This window comes from Moschus berezovskii, chromosome X (assembly GCF_049115385.1).
Source record: "Moschus berezovskii isolate FMDL1 chromosome X, NW_MosBer_1.0, whole genome shotgun sequence".
Lineage (NCBI taxonomy): Eukaryota > Metazoa > Chordata > Mammalia > Artiodactyla > Moschidae > Moschus > Moschus berezovskii.
Window position 1 is genome coordinate 111,243,890 of NC_142488.1, and position 19,620 is coordinate 111,263,509.

Below are 19,620 nucleotides of genomic sequence, written 5' to 3' on the forward strand. Positions count from 1 at the left end.
AGAGTCAGACCTGACTGAGCAACTAACATTTCACTATGCTATCCTGGAACTCAGGGCTGCCTGGGAGGGTGCCAGGGTCCTGGAGCAGATATTAAAGCCTGAGAACAGATTCTGGTCAAATTTCTTGAAATGATTTCCCTGAGAGCTATATGTTTTTCATTTTAATGAGATTGTATCCATTTCTTTCTTTTTTTAAAAAAATGTTAAATTTATTTTATTTTTGGCTGTGCTGGGTCTTCATTGTGGTGTGGGGGCTTCTCCAGCTGCAGTGCACAGGCCTGTCTTATTGCAGAACATGGGCTTTAGAGTGCAGGGGCTCTCTAATTGTGGCACACAGGCTTAGTTGCCCTGCGGCATGTGGGATCTTAGTTCCCTGACCAGGGACTGAACTCATGTCCCCTGCATTGGGAGATGAATTCCTCTGGTTTTTTTTTCCAATTAAAAAAATTAATTTATTTTAATTGGAGGATAATTACTTCACAGTGTTGTGGTGGTTTTTGCCATACATTGACATGAATCAGCCACAGGTACACATGTGTCCCCTCATTCTGAACCCCCCTCCCACTTCCCTCCCCACCCATCCCTCTGGGTTGTCTCAGAGCACCAGCTTTGAGTGCCCTGCTTCATGCATTGAACTTAAACTGGTCATCTATTTTACATATAGCAATATACATGTTTCAATGCTATCCTCTCAAATCGTCCCACCCTCGCCTTCTCCCACAGAGTCCAAAAGTCTGTTCTTTACATCTGTGTCTCTTTTGCTGTGGAAGGTGGATTCTTAACCACTAGACCACCAGGGAAGTCCCCAATATTGTTTCCATGTCTGACGTATCTATCTTTAAGAATTTCAAATATTATTATTAGTTTAGCTTGCCATTAATTTGATGTTGAGCTTTTATGCAGTTGCATAATACTTATGCACAATACTAATGCATAATACTCAAGATAAATGTATGGAAATGTAGAGGACTCCTGCCTTCAGCCAAGATGGAGCAACAAGGACTGAATTTATGTTCTACCTGAAACAACCAAAAAAGATTAAAAAAAAAAACCAAACATACAAAACTCATGAAACAATGATTGTTTTTAAAAGACACATCAGGCAATAAATAAAAACTGATCTCTCAAAGATGGTTAAAAAATTAGATGAGTCCTCTGATGGATGCCGGCTACATAAGCTGCAGGGCCGAGTCAAAATGAAAATGTAAATGACTTTATGCAAAAGGCACAAAAAAAGTTTTCCTCCCCCCACCAATCTCTTAACCCACCATGGTGACTTGTATGTGCTGTTTAATGCTACACTCTCTCAGACATGGGATACTTGCAGGGCAAGTGCAGACCCTCACAGAGGTGCCCAGAGGCTGTGCCCTCTGACAAGGCACGCACACACATGCTTGCAGCAAACCAGCTGCTGGCTTCTGACCCATATTGTTCATTCGCTCAGTTGTGTCTGACTCCTTGTGACCCCATGGATTGCAGTATTCTAGGCTTCTTTGTCCTTCACCATCTCTCCAGAGTTTGTTCAAACTCATGTCCATTGAGCCAGTGATGCCATCCAACCATCTCACCCTCTGTCGCTCCCTTCTCCTCCTTCCCTCAATCGTTCCCAGCATCAGGGTCTTTTCCAATGAGTCAGTTCTTTGCATCGGGTGGCCAAAGTATTGGAGCTGCAGCTTCAGCATCAGTCCTTTCAATGAATATTCAGGACTGATTTCCTTTAGGATTGCCTGGTTTAATCTCCTTGCAGTCCAAGGGACTCTTAAGAGTCTTCTCCAAGACCACAGTTCAAAAACATCTGTTCTTTGGCGCACAGTCTTCCTTGTGGTCCGACCCTCACATCTGTATAGGACAACTGGAAAAAAAATCATAGCTTTGACTATACATACCTTTGTTGGCAAATTGATGTCTCTGCTTTTTAATATGCTGTCTAGGTTTGTCATAGCTTTTCTTCCAAGGAGCAAGCATCTTTTAATTTCGTGGCTGCAGTCACTGTCCACAGTGATTTTAGAGCCCAAGAAAATAAAGCTTGTCACAGTTTCCATTTCCCCCCCATCTGTTTGCCAGAATCCCATGGACAGAGAAGCCTGGCGGGCTTCAGTCCATGGGGCTGCAATGAGTCAGACATGACCAAGCAACTAACACACACACACACACACACACACACACACACACACTTGCCATGGTGTGATGGGACCAGGGTTTTTTTAAAAATAATATTTTTTAAAAAATAATATTTATTTTTACTTATTTATTTGACTGTGCCAGGCCTTAGTTGCAGAATGTGGGATCTAGTTCCCTGACCAGGGATCAAACCTGGGCCCCCTGCATTGGTCTTAGCCACTGGACCACCAGGGAAGTCCCCATGATCTTAGTTTTTTGAATGTTGAGTTTTAAGCCAACTTTTGCACTCTCCTCTTTCACGTTCATCAAGAGGCTCTTTAGTTCCTCTTCGCATTCTGCCATTAGGGGGTGTCATCTGCATATCTGAGGTTATTGATGTTTCTCCCAGCAATGTTGATTCCAGGATGTGATTCATCCAGCCTGGTATTTTGCATGATGTACTCTGCATACAAGTTAAATAAGCAGGGTGACATAGCCTTGATGTACTCCTTTCCCAATTTGGAACCAGTCCATTGTTCCATGTCTGGTTCTAACTGTCCTTTCTTGACCTTCATACTGGTTTCTCAGGAGGCAGGTAAGGTGGTCTGGTATTCCCATCTCTTTAAGAATTTTCCACAGTTTGTTGTGATCCATCCAGTCAAAGGCTTTAACATAGAAAATGAAGCAGAAGTAAGATGTTTTTCTGGAACTCTCTTGCCTTTTCAATGATCCAACAGATGTTGGCAATTTGATCTCTGGTTCCTCTGCCTTTTCTAAATCCAGCTTGTACATCTGGAATTTCTCAGTTCACGTACTGCTGAAGCATAGCTTGAAGAATTTTGAGCATTACCTTGCTAGCATGTGAGATAAGTGCAATTGTGCAGTAGTTTGAACATTCTTTGGCATTGCTTTTCTATGGGATTGGAATGAAAACTGACCTTTTCCAGTCCTGTGGCCACTGCTGAGTTTTCCAAATTTACTGGCATATTGAGTGCAATGCTTTGACAGCATCATCTTTTAGGATTTTCAATAGCTCAGCTGGAATTCCATCACCTCTACTAGCTTTGTTCGTAGTGATACTTCCACTTGACTTCACATTCCAGGATGTCTGGCTCTAGGTGAATGACAGACCCATCATGGTTATCTGGGTCATTAAGACCTTTTTTGTACAGTTCTTCTGTGTATTCTTGCTGCCTCTTCTTAAGTCTCTTCTGCTTCTGTTAGGTTAATACCATTTCTTCTGTCTTTTATTGTGCCCATATTTGCATGAAATGTTCCCTTGGTATCTCTAATTTTCTTGAAGAGATCTCTAGTCTTTCCCATTCTATTGTTTTCCTCTATTTCTTTGCATTGTTCACCGAGGAAGGCTTTCTTGTCTCTCCTTGCTATTCTTTGGAACTCTGCATTCAGTTGGGTATATCTTTCCATTTCTCCTTTGCCTTTTGCTTCTCTTCTTTTCTCAGCTATTTGTAAGGCCTCCTCAGACAACCATTTTTGCCATCTTGCATACCAACCAGTGCCCTCAGAAAGGTGAGCCAGGAATCTCCACTTCCCATGGATCTGACACCCCAAACCATTCTGGATGGGCAGACCCCAAGAGTATTGAAACTTCTGTGCCAAGATGGGTAGATAACTAAGCAAGTAGGTGAGAGTTTTATCCTAGCTGAATCTCCTGTGAGGTTGCCAGCTTGTGGCAGCGATGGTTGCCACCATGCCCTTCCCTGAGATGCCACAGGGACAAGCATTTGATCCTGACTTTCCTTGTGCCCATGCCCAAGCCCCCATTGGTGAAAGACAGCAGCATTAGTTGTTAGGTGAGGGGATGAGGGAGGAGGCTGGGATGCCGGAGAGAGGAGAGTGGTCGGCAAGAAACTATCCAAAGAAGTAGTGAAACAGAGAGAGGAAAGGCAGCATGTGAACCCAGGCTCCAAGCCCCCAGAGTAGGTCCTCTTGTCTCATTGGATTTCACTTACAAAACACAAAGATAAAATAACTATGAAATTCAAGATGGTGGCCACAGAGTATTAAAGCCAAACATGGGCCCTTTTGGAGCTTGGTACCCTGCCCTACTGTCACGGGTCCATGGAGCCAGCCTTGTTTACCAAAAAAGGTGAACCAAGGCAGCCTAGCAGACTTCCTAGACTGACAAGACACAGGTGAGCATCTGGAGGCTCCAAGGCAACTGGTGCACCTAAGACAGAATAACAGAGAGGAAAGAACTGCACAGAGGCAGATCTCCAAAGATCTGCAGACGGTGCCCCTCAAGTGTTCAGCAGAAAACTAAGCAGTGCATTCATGTGAGGAAAATAACTCATAGAGAAAAGAACCATCTGAAAGAATGTGAAGAAACAAAGCGTGCCTGTTCCCACCAGCCTGAATAGAAAACCTCATGATTCACAGGGCATTGAGTAGACAGATAAGTCTTGCTGGAGTGGTGGAGAATAATTAACACTAGAAAGCTCAAGAAGAGTCATAGAAGTACAAAAATATACAAGACCCAAATGGTAAAATTGACAGTGCCCGGCATCCAATTAAAATTACTAGACATGCAAATAAGCAAGGAAATACAACCTATGATGAGAAGAATAATCAACTGATCAAAAACAAAGCAGAAATGTTAGAAGTAGCAGGAAATATTAAACCAGCTATAACTGTATTTCATATGTTCAAAAAATTAAGTACTCACATGGAAGATATAGAAAAGACACAAAATGAACTCACAGAGATAAAACTACAATGTTTAATATGAAATATATACTGGATGGAATTAACTGCAAATTAGACATTGTGAAAGAACATATTAGTCACCTTAAAGGTACAGCAATTGAAAATATCTGACAAAAAAGAATGAAATTGGACCCCTATCTTATACCATGCACAAATATCACCTCAAAATGGATTAAAGACTTTAATATAAGACCTAGATTGTAAACTAAAGAACTCATAGAATTCAACAGAAACAAAACCAAACAAAAACAAAAAATCCAATCAATAAATGGGCAGAGGAACTGAACAGATATTTTTCTAAAGAAGACGTGCAAATGGTCAACAGGTATAATAAAAGATGCTCAACATCATTAAGCATCAAGGAAACACAAATCAAAACAATGAGATGTCACCTCATGCCTGTTAAAAGGAATACAAATCAACAAAATGTCTACAAATAACAAATGCTGGAGAGGATGTAGAGAAGAGGAAATACTTACACACTATTGGTGGGGATGTAAATTGGTGAAGCCACTGGTGAAAACAGTATGGAGGTTCCTCAAAAACTTAAAAATAGTCTTTCCATATGATTCAGCAATTCCACTTCTGGATTTAGATCCAATGGAAATGAATACAGGATCTCAAAGAGATATCTGCCCTCCCATGTTCATTGAAGCATTGCTCACAATAGCCAAAGTATGGAAACAATCTAAATGTCCATCAACGGATGAATGGACAAAGATATGGACAAATATATATATATATATACACACACACACACCATGGAATATTATTCAGTTATGATTAAGAAGTAAATCTTCCCATTTGTGACAAGATGGATGGTGCTTGAGGGCGTTATGCCCTGAAGAGAAATAAGACAGAGAAAGGCAAATACTGTATGGAATCACTAACGTGGAATTTTTTTTAAAAAGTCAAACTCAGAAGTAGAGAGTAGAAAAATTGTTTCCAGGGGCTGGAATTGTTGGTAAAGGGATACAAACTTTCCATTATAAATATGGTCTGAGGATCTAATATAGAACATGGTCACTATAGTTAACACTGTATTGTATAATTAAGTAAATAATGAGGTGATGGGTGTGTTGGTGGAAACTCTTTCACAATATACATATATATGAGCGGCAAGATACCCCACATCCAAGGAAAGGAGCAGTGGCTGCACTTTGCTGGAGCAGCCGTGAAGAGATACCCCATGTCCAAGGTAAGAGAAACCCCAGTAAGATGGTGGGCGCTGAGAGAGGGCATCAGAGGGCAGACAGACTGAAACCACAATGACAGAAAACTAACCAATCTAATAACATGGACCACACCCTTGTCTAACTCAATGAAAATATGAGCCATGCCATGTAGGGCCACCCAAGACGGATGGGTCATGGTGGAGAGTTCTGATAAAATGTAGTCCACTGGGGAAGGGAATGGCAAACCACTTCAGTATTCTTGCCTTGAGAACCCCATGAACAGTATGAAAAGGCAAAAAGATAGCACACTGAAAGATGAATTCCTTAGGTCAGTAGGTGCCCAATATGCTACTGGAGATCAGTGGAGAAATAACTCCAGAAAGAATGAAGGGACAGAGCCAAAGCAAAAACAACACCCAGTTGTGGATGGGACTGCTGATGGAAGCAAGGTCCAATGCTGTAAAGAGCAATATTGCATAGGAACCTGGAATGTTAGGCCCGTGAATCAAGGCAAATTGGAAGTGGTCAAACAGGAGATGGCAAGAGTGAACATTGACATTTTAGGAATCAGCGAACTAAAATGGACTGGAATGGGTGAATATAAATCAGATGGCCATTATATCTACTACTGTGGGCAGGAATCCCTTAGAAGAAATGGAGTAGCCATCATAGTCAACAAGAGTTCGAAATGCAGTACTTGGATGCAGTCTCAAAAAATGACAGAATGATCTCTGTTCGTTTTGAAGGCAAACCATTCAATATCAGGGTAATCCAAGTCTATGCCCCAACCAGTAGTGCTGAAGAAGCTGAAGTTGAATGGTTCTATGAAGACCTACAAGACCTTTTAGAACTAACACCCAAAAAAGATGTCCTTTTCATTATAGGGGACTGGAATGCTAAAGTAGGAAGTCAAGAAACACCTGGAGCAACAGGCAAGTTTGGCCTTGGAGTACGAAATGAAGCAGGGCAAAGGCCAATAGAGTTTTGCCAAAAGAACGCACTGGTCATAGCAAACACCCTCTTCCAACAACACAAGAGAAGACTCTACACATGGACATCACCAGATGGTCAACACCGAAATCAGATTGATTATATTCTTTGCAGCCAAAGATGGAGAAGCTCTATACAGTCAGTAGAAACAAGACCGGGAGCTGACTGTGGCTCAGATCATGAACTCCTTATTGCCAAATTCAGACTTAAATGAAGAAAGTAGGGAAAACCACTAGACCATTCAGGTATGACCTAAATCAAATCCTTTACGCTTTTAAAGTGGAAGTGACAAATAGATTCAAGGGATTAGATCTGATAGAGTGCTTGATGAACTATGGATGGAGGTTTGTGACATTGTACAGGAGACAGGGATGAAGACCATCCCCAAGAAATGCAAAAAAGCAAAATGGTTGTCTGAGGAGGCCCTACAAATAGCTGTGAAAAGAAGTGAAAAGCAAAGGAGAAAAGGAAAGATATACGCATTTGAATGCAGAGTTCCAAAGAATAGCAAGGAGAGATAAGAAAGCCTTCCTCTGTTATCAGTGCAAAGAAATAGAGGAAAACAATAGAATGGGAAAGACTAGAGATCTCTTCAAGAAAATTAGAGATGCCAAGGGAACATTTCATGCAAAGATGGGCTCAATCTTTATTGACAGAAATGGTATGGACCTAACAGAAGCAGAAGATATTAAGAAGAGGTGGCAAGAATACACAGAAGAACTGTACAAAAAACAATCTTCATGACCCAGAGCCCATGCTCTGCAAGAAAATCATGGCAATGAGAAGCCTGTGGACTGCAACCAGAGAGTAACCCCCGCTTGCCCCAACTAGATAAAAGCCTGTGCAGCTATGAAGAGTCAGCAAAGCCAAAAATAAATAATTATATGAAAAATCACATAATGCAGTACACCCCTCTCTTATCGTTGGTGTATTTATCCTAGAAAACAGGCAGGAGGGACTTCCTTGGTGATGTAGTAGGTAAGAATCCACCTTGCAGTGCAAGGGATGCAGGTTAGATCCCTGATCAGAGAACTAAGATCCCACATCCATGGAACAACTATGCCCGAGTACTGGAACTACTGGGCCTCTGTGCTCTGGAGGCCATGAACCACACCTAGAGAGTCCATGTGCTGAAACTAAGACCTGCCACAGCCAAATAAATAAATAATAACGATAAAAAAGAGAAAACAGGCAGATTTAGATGACGATGGTGGTATGATCACTCACCTAGAGCCAGACATCCTGGAATGTGAAGTCCAGTGGGCCTTAGGAAGCATCACTATGAACAAAGCTAGTGGAGGTAATGGAATTCCAGTTGAGCTATTTCAAATCCTGAAAGATGATGCTGTGAAAGTGTTGCACTCAATAAATATGCCAGCACATTTGGAAAACTCAGCAGTGGCCATAGGAGTGGAAAAGGTCAGTCTTCATTCCATTCCCAAAGAAAGGCAATGCCAAATAATCAAAGTACCACACAATTGCACTCATCTCACACGCTAGCAAACTAATGCTGATAATTCTCCAAGGCAGGCTTCAGCAACACGTAACCGTGAATTTCCAGATATTCAAGCTGGTCTTAGAAAAGGCAGAGTAACAGAGATCAAATTGCCAACATCTGCTGGATCATCGAAAAAGCAAGAGAGTTCCAGAAAGACATTACTTCTGCTTTATTGACTATGGCAAAGTCTTTGATTGTGTGGATCACAATTTCTTGGTATCTCTAATTTTTCTTGAAGAGCTCTCTAGTCTTTCCCTTTCTATTGTTTTCCTCTATTTCTTTGCATTGATCATTGAGGAAGGCTTTGTTATCTCTCCTTGCTATTCTTTGGAACTCTGCATTCAAATGGGTATATCTTTCCTTTTCACCTTTGCTTTTCACTTCTCTTCTTTTCACAGCTATTTGTACGGCCTCCTCAGACAACCATTTCGCCTTCTTGCGTTTCTTTTTCTTGGTGATTATCTTGATCACTGCGTCCTGTACAATGTCAGGAATCTCTGTCCATAGTTCTTCATGCACTCTGTCGATCAGATCTAATCCCTTGAATCTATTTGTCACTTCCACTGTATAATCGTAAGGGATTTGATTTAGGTCATACCTGAATGGTCTAGTGGTTTTCCCTACTTTCTTCAGTTTAAGTCTGAATTTGGCAATAAGGAGTTCATGATCTGAGCCACAGTCAGCTCTCAGTCTTGCTTTTGCTGACTGTATAGAGCTTCTCCATCTTTGGCTACAAAGAATATAATCAATCTGATGGCTTACCTTTTCTTCTACTCAAAAATTATTTAGGGCTTCCCTGGCGGCTCAGTTGTAAAGAATCCGCCTGCCAATACAGGAGACACAAGTTTGATCCCTGGTCTGGGGATCCCACATGCTGTAGAGCAACTAAACTTGTGTACCACAACTAGTGAGCCTGTGCTGTAGAGCCTAGGAGTTGCAACTACTGAAGCCTACCTGCCCTAGAGCCCATGCTCTGCAAGAAAAGCATGGCAATGAGAAGCCTGTGGACTGCAACCAGAGAGTAACCCCCGCTTGCCCCAACTAGATAAAAACCTGTGCAGCTATGAAGAGTCAGCAAAGCCAAAAATAAATAATTATATGAAAAATCACATAATGCAGTACACCCCCCTCTTATCGTTGGTGTATTTATCCTAGAAAACAGGCAGAAGGGACTTCCTTGGTGATCTAGTGGTTAAGAATCCACCTTGCAATTCAAGGGATGCAGGTTAGATCCCTGATCAGAGAACTAAGATCCCACATCCATGGAACAACTATGCCCAAGTACTGGAACTACTGGGCCTCTGTGCTCTGGAGGCCGTGAACCACATCTAGAGAGTCCGTGTGCTGAAACTAAGACCTGCCACAGCCAAATAAATAAGTAATAACGATAAAAAAGAGAAAATAGGCAGATCTAGAAAAGCAGAGAAAAATATTAGATGATCCAAAGCTTGAGAAATCATACAGTGGTTTATTCATGGGTTCTAATTTATAACTCCTGACTTCTTGCTAATAAACTACTTACAGAATTCAAACTATTAACTGAGTCTTAAAATAATATAAAATTATATCCAGAAAATTAATTTTATTGGGTTACTTTAGAATTGTTCACAGATCAGAAACATTCTTAGTGGCGAGGGATCTATACATAAAAATAAAGCCATTAAGAAACCCTTTTATTTTTACTATTTATCTAGCCACATTAGGTCTTTTTTAATTGGAGGCTAATTACTTTATAATATTATATTGGTTGCTTTTGCAATACATTGACATGAATCCGCCCCAGGTGTACATGTGTTCCCCTTCTTGAACCCCCCTCCCACCTCCCTCCTCTCTTTATCCTCCCTCTGGGTCATCCCCGTGCACTAGCCCCGAGCATCCTGTATCATGCGTCGAACCTGGAGTGGTGATTCGTTTCACATATGATAATATACATATTTCAATGCCATTCTCCCAAATCATCCCACCCTCACCCTCTCCCACAGAGTCCCAAAGACTGTTCTATACACCTGTGTCTCTTTTGCTGTCACATTAGGTCTTATTCATGGCACATGGGCTCTTTCAGCTCTTGGTTGCTGGCACACAGGCTTAGTTGCCCTACAGCATGTGAGACCTTAGTTCTCTGATCAGGGGTCAAACATGTGTCCCTTATGTTGAAGGAAGATTCTTAATCACTGTGACTACCAGGGAAGTCCCAAGACTCTTCTTCTAAAGTTGAGTTGTGGAGATTATTTTCTTGTTATCACCTATTTGGTTTGTAACCTAGATAAATGCTATCTGCATTAATGTTTTAAAGGAAGAAATAAATTTATTCTATTAAATATTTGCCATGTTCTTGAACACATCAAATTTGAATACATTGTATAGAACAATGTAGTTTATAACAGTTAAATATCAGATGTATATGATCATTGAATCATTTTATCTTTAGATCCATTTGCAAATGACAGCAGTGATCCTTAACCCAAGTCTTTAACAGCTCATTTATTTCTGACCCATTTTGAGATATAAATTGAAAACTGTAATAATAAAAACTGCTTTTGAAAACAAGCAACAAACAAAACTACCCAAAAGGAAATATAAGGGGACTTCCCTGGCAGTCCAGTGGTTAAGACTCTGAGTTTTCAATGCAGGGGGTGAGAGTTTGACCCCTGGTTGGGAAACTAAGATCCTGCATACTTCATGGCCAAAAAAAAAAGGAAACAGATAAACAAGACCAAAAAGCGTAAATGAACTGTGAGAGAATCTTAAATGGCCTAACTGAAGTTCATAAAGGAGGGAGAGAGTGAGAAAATGTCTGAAAAAAAGGCAAAAGAGTTTCCAAACTTTATGACTACTATAAACTCACAGATCCAAAAAGCTCAATGAACCCCAAATTACAAGAAACAGGAAGAAACACCACCATAAGGAACATCATAATGAAACAGTTCAAAACATGTGGCAAACAGAAAAACTTAAAAGCAACCAGAGAAAAAAAAAGGTTTTGTACACAAAGAATGACATCAGATTTCTCACTGGAAACCATGCAAACAAGGCGGCAGTGGAATAAAATATTGAAAGCACTAAAAAAACTGTAAACCTAGAATTCTATATCTAATATCTTCCAAAAATGAAGGTGAAATATGTTCAGATATAAAAAAAAAACAGAACTCATTACCAACACTAAAAGAAATGTTAAATGATGTCCTTCAGATGGAAGAAAAATTTATGCTAGGTGGAAATCTGGATTTACATAGGGAATGAACAGCTTTGCAAATGATAACTACATGGGTAAATATGTAAGATTTAAAAAATATTTTAAAAAAAAATTTAGAGACGCCCGGCTCCGGCGGCGCAGGCGCAGACGCGGGAGGCGCCCGGCTCCGGCGGCGCAGGCGCAGACGCGGGAGGCGCCCGGCTCCGGCGGCGCAGGCGCAGACGCGGGAGGCGCCCGGCTCCGGCGGCGCAGGCGCAGACGCGGGAGGCGCCCGGCTCCGGCGGCGCAGGCGCAGACGCGGGAGGCGCCCGGCTCCGGCGGCGCAGGCGCAGACGCGGGAGGCGCCCGGCTCCGGCGGCGCAGGCGCAGACGCGGGAGGCGCCCGGCTCCGGCGGCGCAGGCGCAGACGCGGGAGGCGCCCGGCTCCGGCGGCGCAGGCGCAGACGCGGGAGGCGCCCGGCTCCGGCGGCGCAGGCGCAGACGCGGGAGGCGCCCGGCTCCGGCGGCGCAGGCGCAGACGCGGGAGGCGCCCGGCTCCGGCGGCGCAGGCGCAGACGCGGGAGGCGCCCGGCTCCGGCGGCGCAGGCGCAGACGCGGGAGGCGCCCGGCTCCGGCGGCGCAGACGCGGGAGGCGCCCGGCTCCGGCGGCGCAGACGCGGGAGGCGCCCGGCTCCGGCGGCGCAGACGCGGGAGGCGCCCGGCTCCGGCGGCGCAGACGCGGGAGGCGCCCGGCTCCGGCGCAACCGACCACGTGCAGAATCGTGGCTGAGATGAGCTACCCCGCGCCCAGGGTTGGGGCGGTGGCCGAGAGGAGCTGTACCATGTCCAGGAGGCGGTGGCTGCTTGGGCACTGGAGGGCCGAGAGGAGCTGATCCACATTCAAAGCAGGAGGGGCGGCCTTGAGGAGATACCCCTCGTCCAAGGTAAGGTACAGTGGCTGCGCCTTGCTGGAGCAGCTGGGAAGAGATACTCCACGACCAAGTGGAATATAAGAATCCAGTGTTCTGGGGAGGAAGGAACAAGATGGCGGAGGGATAAGATGGCAAGACCACTTTCTCCCCCACAAATTCATCAAAAGAACATTTGAACGTGGAGTAAAGTCCACAGAACAACTTCTGAATACTGGCAGAGGACATCAGGCTCCCAGAAAAGCAGCCCATTGTCTTCTAAAGGAGAGAGAAGAAATCCAGCTGCACCCACCAGAACACCGACACATGCTTCCCTAACCAGGGAACCCGGAAAAGTCACCCGTCCAACCCCACACACAGCGAAGAAACTACATAATAAAGAGAACTCCACAAACTGCAAGAAGAGGGAAAGGCCACCCCAAGCAAAGCAATATAAGCAAGATGAAGAGGCAGAGAAATATCCAGCAAGTAAAGGAACAAGATAATTGCCCACCAACACAAACAAAAGAAGAAGATATAGGGAATTTACCTGATAAAGAATTTCGAATTTTGATGGTGAAAATGATTCAAAATCTTGAAAGCAAAATGGAGTTACAGATAAATAACCTGGAGAAAAGGATTGAGAAGATGGAAGAAAGATTTAATAAGGACTTAGAAGAAATAAAAAAGAGTCAATATACAATGAATAATGCAATAGATGAGATCAGAAACACTCTGGAGGGAACAAACAATAGAATAACAGAGGCAGAAGACAGGATAAGCGAACTAGAAGATAGAATTGTAGAAATAAATGAAACAGAGAGGAAAAAAGAAAAACGAATTAAAAGAAATGAGGACAATATTAGAGACCTCTGGGACAATGTTAAACGCTCCAACATTCGAATCATAGGAGTCCCAGAAGAAGAAGACAAAAAGAAAGACCATGAGAGAATATTTGAGGAGATAATAGTTGAAAACTTCCCTAAAATGGAGAAAGAAATAATCACCGAAGTCCAAGAAACCCAGAGAGTCCCCAACAGGATAAACCCAAGGCGAAATACTCCAAGACACATATTAATCAAATTAACAAAGATCAAACACAAAGAACAAATATTAAAAGCAGCAAGGGAAATGCAGCAAATAACACATAAGGGGATTCCCATAAGGATAACAGCTGATCTTTCAACAGAAACTCTTCAGGCCAGAAGGGAGTGGCAAGACATACTTAACGTGATGAAAGAAAATACCCTACAGCCCAGATTACTATACCCAGCAAGGATCTCATTCAAATATGAAGGAGAAATCAAAAGCTTTACAGACAAGCAAAAGCTGAGGGAATTCAGCATCACCAAACCAGCTCTCCAACAAATGCTAAAGGATCTTCTATAGATAGGAAACACAGAAAAAGTGTATAAACTTGAACCCAAAGCAATAAAGAAAATGGCTACGGGATCGTACTTATCAATAATTACCTTAAACGTAAATGGGTTGAAATTTTCAAAAAGGCTAGGAAACAATTCTCATAGCCATCAATAGTTCAGTGTTGAGTTCATGAATAGTTTTTAAAGTTTGGGACAAACTGTAGTATTTGCTATTTGAAGTACTATTTGTAATTGGCATATTACGATGTAACATTGGTCTTCATTTCCAACTTAAAATACCTAAAAATGCCTAACAGGTTTTTAGATTTGTGAATTTTAATTGAAATGTATTTTACGATGTTACTAAACCTGCAGAAATATTGAAATATTTCAGAGAACTTATTCACTGTACATTTAATTTATTTTATTTATTAAAGTTATGAACTGTAGGAAGTTTTACTTGTTGGGTCAAATGCTTGTTGCTTCAAATGCTTGTTGCATTTGAAGTGCTAGTTACAAGAAAATCAAATACCTTCAATGTATAAATGCTATTAAGTTTTTAAAGGACTCTGGAGTATAAGTAAGTTTGTTTAAAGAAATTTAGTCTGTTCAACTTGAAAAAAAAATAAATAAAATTGGATTATTTGATTTAAAAAAAAAATAAAAAATAAACAGCACAGTCTTTTATATATTGTTAAAAGTTTAAAAAAAAATTCATTACAGCAAGGTTAGTTAGACACATGATGGATGCAGCTTTAATCCTGCCATATATTATTACAGTTAAAATGTAAATGATGAAAAATATTTTGTGCTTATCAGCATTTATGTGGAAATGTGTTTTACAGTGATATATGGTGTTATATTTCTATTATTGTGATGAAAAAGAAAACAATACAAAAAGACGAAGTGTTTATTAAAACATGAAAAAAGAAAAAGAAATAAATGGTTTTGCAGCACTGAAGAGATTATAGAAAGTAAATAAGCTAGATCAGACCTGTTTTATGTAGTAATTTTATAGTTTATTTTAATTATTTCAGTTGTAAAATATTGTTATACTGTTAATTAGTTCTGATTGTTCATATTAAACTATTGTAATGCAAATAAATAAATAAATAAGGAAAAAAAAAGAAAATTATTAAAGAAATTGATACAGTACAATCATTTAAAAAAAATAAAATAAAATGCTTCTTCTAAGTGAAAAAAAAATTTATTTAATTGGAGGCTAATTACTTTACAATATTGTATTGATTTTGCCATATATTGACATGAATCCGCCCCGGGTGTACATATTTTTATTTACTTATTTGGCTGTCATGGTTCTTCGATCTTCGTTGTGGCTTGCAGGATCTTTCAGTTGCAGCATGCAAACTCTTAGTTGTGGCATGTGGGATACAGTTCCCTGACCAGGGATTGAACTCAGGCCCCCTGGATTAGGAGTGCAGAGTCTTAGCCACTGGATCACCAGGTAAGTCCCAATATGTAAGAGTTTAAAAAATCATTTAAATCTCTTCATATTTGATTTAAACAAAAACAGTAACAGCATTTCATATAGTTTATAAAATATGTAAATAGAATGGAAGAATACCGTTGTGTGATTCTTATAGTATAAATGAAGTGGTATGGTATCACCCAAAAGAAGAATATGACAGGTTAAAAATGTATGACTATAAAATCTAAAGTAACCACTAAAATACCTTCAGAACAGTTATAGTTAATAAACCAGTAAAGGTGGTAAAAATAATGTTCAATTAATATTAAGTCTAATTTATCACTGCTTCCATTTATGAATCAAATCGTATTTTGATTTGATCTGAGAACATTTTCGCATTAGTCCCCATAGATTTTTCTGTTTTTTCCCCAAAAGTTTTATAGTTTTACATATTTAAGATCATGAGAAAATTTTAAAATTGAAACCAATTTACGAGATCTCTGGGATAACATTAAGTGTACCAACATTTGCATTATAAGGGTGCCAGGAGGAGAGAGAAGATTGAAAATGTATTTAATGAAATTATGGCTGAAAATTTTCCAAACCTGAAGAAGGAAACATCTGTACAGGAAGCACAGACATTTCCAAACAAGATCTACACCAGGACATATCATAATTAAAATGGTAAAAGTTAAAAATAAAGAGTTCTTGGGACTTCCCTGGCGGTCCAGTGGTTAAGACTCAATGCTTCCACTGCAGGGAGTATGGGTTCAATCCCTGTTTGGGGAAAATTCTGCATGTTACATGGAATGAGTTTTAAGGCAGCAAGAGAAAAATGAAGAGTCATGTACAAGGGAATCCCCATAAGGCCATCAATTGATTTCTCTGTAGACACTTTGCAGGCCAGTAGGGAATGGCATGATATATTTAAAATGCTGAAAGGGAAAAACCTACAACCTAGGGTATCTCTTGGAGAAGGAAATGGCAACCCACTCCAGTGTTCTTGCCTGGAGAACCCCAGGGACGGGGGAGCCTGGTGGGCTGCCGTCTATGGGGTCGCACAAAGTCGGACATGACTGAAGCGACTTAGCAGCAGGGTATCTCTACCCAATAAGATTATCATTTATATGGATAACCAACAAGGTCCTACTGTATAGCACAGGGAACCCTGCTCAATGTTATATGGCAGTCTGGATTGGAGGGGAGTCTGGAGGAGAAAGGATACATGTATACGTATGGCTGAGTCCCTTCACTGTCCATCTGAAATTATCACAACATTGTTAATCAGCTATATTCCAACATAAAATGAAAAGTTAAAAAAGATTATCATTTAGAAAAGAAAATGAGATAAAAAACCTTCTAAGACAAGCAAAACCTAAAAAAATTCTCTTAAGTGGGTAAGAAGAACCTATAGGAAAGGGGAAATCCCACTCAGAAAGGCAATTATACAGTAAGGACTGAAAAGCAACCACTTAAATAGGTCAGTATGAAGATAGAAAGACAAAAATTCATAAAAACTAACTAGAACAAACAAATAAGGGATAAGCATGAAGATATAAAATAGGACATCAAAAATACAAAATGGGGCAGAAGGGAGTAAAAAAACATGTTATCTTTTAGAATGTGTTTGAATTTAAATGACTACCAGTTTAAAACGAGTAGATATAATTATAGGTCAACATATATGAATCCTATGGTAACTACAAATTAAAAACAATAGATACACAACAACTAAAAAGATAGGTACTCAAGTATACTACTAAAGAAAATCATCAAACCACAGGGGATGAAACAGAAGAAATAAACAGAGAACTAAAAAAACTGGAAAACAAGTGATAAACTGGCAATAAGTACATTATTGTTTTAGTTGCTAAGTCGTGTCCAACTTTTTTGCAACTCCATGGATCAATAATTACTTTAAGTGATAATAAATAAAGAGTTCTTAACCACATCGAGTTCTTGCCAATCAAAAGACACAGGGTGCTTTGATTTTAAAAAAAATATTTCAATATGCTGCCTGCAAGAGACTCACTTCAGGACTAAGGGCTTCCCCAGTGGCTCAGATGGTAAAGAATCTGCCGGCTAATGCAGGAGGCCTGGGTTCAATCCCTGGGTTGGGAAGATCCCCTGGAGAAAGGCATGGCAACCCACTCCAGTATTCTTGCCTGGAGAATTCCATGGACCAGAGGAGCCTAGTGGGCTACAGTCCATGGGGTTGCAAATAGTCAGACATGACTATAAGGACACACACAGACTGAAAGGTAATATTCCTAACCATTAGGCCACCAGGGAACTCCCTGTATCAAGCATTTTTTCCCCAATCATAGTGGCATGAAACTAGAAACCATACAGGAAGAAAATGGGAAAAGTACAAACAAGTGGATACCAAAAATGTTATTCAAAGAGGAAATCAGAGGGAATTCCCTGACAGTCCAGTGGTTAGGACTCAGCACTTTCACTGCCATGGCTTGGGTTCAACCCCAGCTTGGGGAGCTAAGATCTCGCAAGTTAAGTGAAGTGGCAAAAAAAAAAAAAAAGCCCAAAACAAAGAGAAAAATTTTAAAAAGGATAAGAGAGACTATCCATAAGAAAAATGGCTAAATATTTGAACACTACAAAAGAGGAAATCCATATGGCTAAACTAATATATGAAAAACATGCTTAACCTTATTAGTAATCAAGAAAATGAAAATTAAAATCAATGGGAATGATAATAAATATGCAAGGAAACAAACTACCGTCAATGAATCAGCAGAAATAATAAACAACAAATACATATCCCTCAAGTGCTTTAGATATTAGAATTACCTGATACAGAAAACAAAGTTAATGTAAAAAAAATATTTAATTAAAAGAACCATAAAAATGAGCCATCAACAGCAGACTATCGAAATGATCAGGTAGACTTATAAAAGAAGCAAAAAGGATTTTTAGAAATTAAAAAAATGCAAACTGTTTAAAAGTTCAGTAGATGAATTAAAGAGAAGATTGGGCACTGAAGACAGAAATTAGTTTATTGGCAAACAGTTCTAAAGAAATTACCAGGAATGCAGCCTTATGGGTGGAAAATATGAAAGAGAGATAGACATGGTAAATAAAATAAGAAGCTTTATTTCTGACTTAGTTCAGGGGGAGAAAGGATAAAGAATGGAGGAGGCAATAGTTGGAGGAGGCCAGAAAGATGAAGGACACGGACAGCGAGGAGGAGATCCGAGAGGCCTTCCGTGTCTTTGACAAGGACGGCAATGGGTACATCAGCGCTGCAGAGCTGCGCCACGTCATGACGAACCTAGGCGAGAAGCTGACCGACGAGGAGGTGGACGAGATGATCAGGGAGACCGACATCGACGGGGACGGCCAGGTCAATTATGAAGAGTTTGTACAGATGATGACTGCAAAGTGAAGGCCTCCCGGGCAGCTGGTGATGCCCGTTCTCTTAATCTCTCTCTCCCTGCGCGCACACTCTCTTCAACACTCCCTGCCTATCCCGGTTTTAGCAAACACCAGTTGATGGACTGAGAATCTGATAAAGCAACAAAAGATTTGTCCCAAGCTGCATGATTGCTCTTTCTCTTCCTCCCGAGTCTCCTTCCAGGCCCCCACCATCTCTTCCTTGGGCCCTCCCACCTTCCATTCACATCTTCCAAGGCCTGATGCATTCATAAGATGAGCCCCTCAGTCCCCTTCGGGGGGCCTCTGCCCTCCTCCTCCAGCCCGGGTGGCTCTTGTCTGTTTGGGTTTGTTTCTGTTTGTTTGTCATCTTATTTTGGGGTGCCGGGGTGGCCGCCAGCGCTGTCCCACAACCTGCTGGGGAGGGGCTGAAGCCCTCAGGAGGGCCAGGCGCGAGAGGCATGCCTTTTGCTATTGCATGCGACCAGCCTGTGATACCCTGTGCCCATCCCAGAGCCTGCTGGGGCAGGAGTGCCCAGCAGGGCGTTCCAGAAGGACTGAGGGTGGTGGGGAGGGCCTGGAACTGTGGTGATGCCTGGATGTGGCCCAGGAGGAGGCCAGGGGGCAAGGGAGGCTTGGCGGCTGGCATGCTCTTAGCACGTGAGGAGGCCGGCCAGGCTGGGCAGCGCTCAGATCCCATTGGCTGCTCTTCTGAAACCATCCGACTGGCTCCCTGAGGCAGGGCGAGTGGTGACGGCTCCCCTGGTGCCCTGCACATTGCCCCCATCCTGTGTCTCAAGCTGTCCTGGTGCTAACATCCCACGCCGCTCCCTCTTGCCACCCCCGCCCACCCGCATCCCGGTCCCCTCG

At 41.6% G+C, this 19,620-nt stretch overlaps 1 protein-coding gene across 1 annotated transcript; it reads left to right on the forward strand.

Annotated features, from left to right (window-relative positions):
• Positions 1-3,799: 3,799 nt before the first annotated feature.
• LOC129563997 (calmodulin) lies at positions 3,800-19,061 on the forward strand. Its single transcript, XM_088834298.1, has 3 exons — positions 3,800-3,887; positions 5,402-5,502; positions 18,524-19,061. Exons 1-3 carry the CDS (start codon positions 3,800-3,802, stop codon positions 18,761-18,763), a joined length of 429 nt encoding a protein of 142 aa, XP_088690424.1. The 3' UTR covers positions 18,764-19,061.
• The last annotated feature ends 559 nt before the right edge of the window (positions 19,062-19,620 follow it).

Bases quoted from the DNA above. Each gene is read 5' to 3' on its own strand.
- LOC129563997 (XM_088834298.1), top strand. From the start codon at position 3,800: ATGGTTGCCACCATGCCCTTCCCTGAGATGCCACAGGGACAAGCATTT. The intron at 3,888-5,401 runs GTGAAAGACAGC...CATATGATTCAG, and splicing joins CCATGCCCAAGCCCCCATTG to CAATTCCACTTCTGGATTTA. The intron at 5,503-18,523 runs GTATGGAAACAA...AGGAGGCAATAG, and splicing joins CATTGCTCACAATAGCCAAA to TTGGAGGAGGCCAGAAAGAT.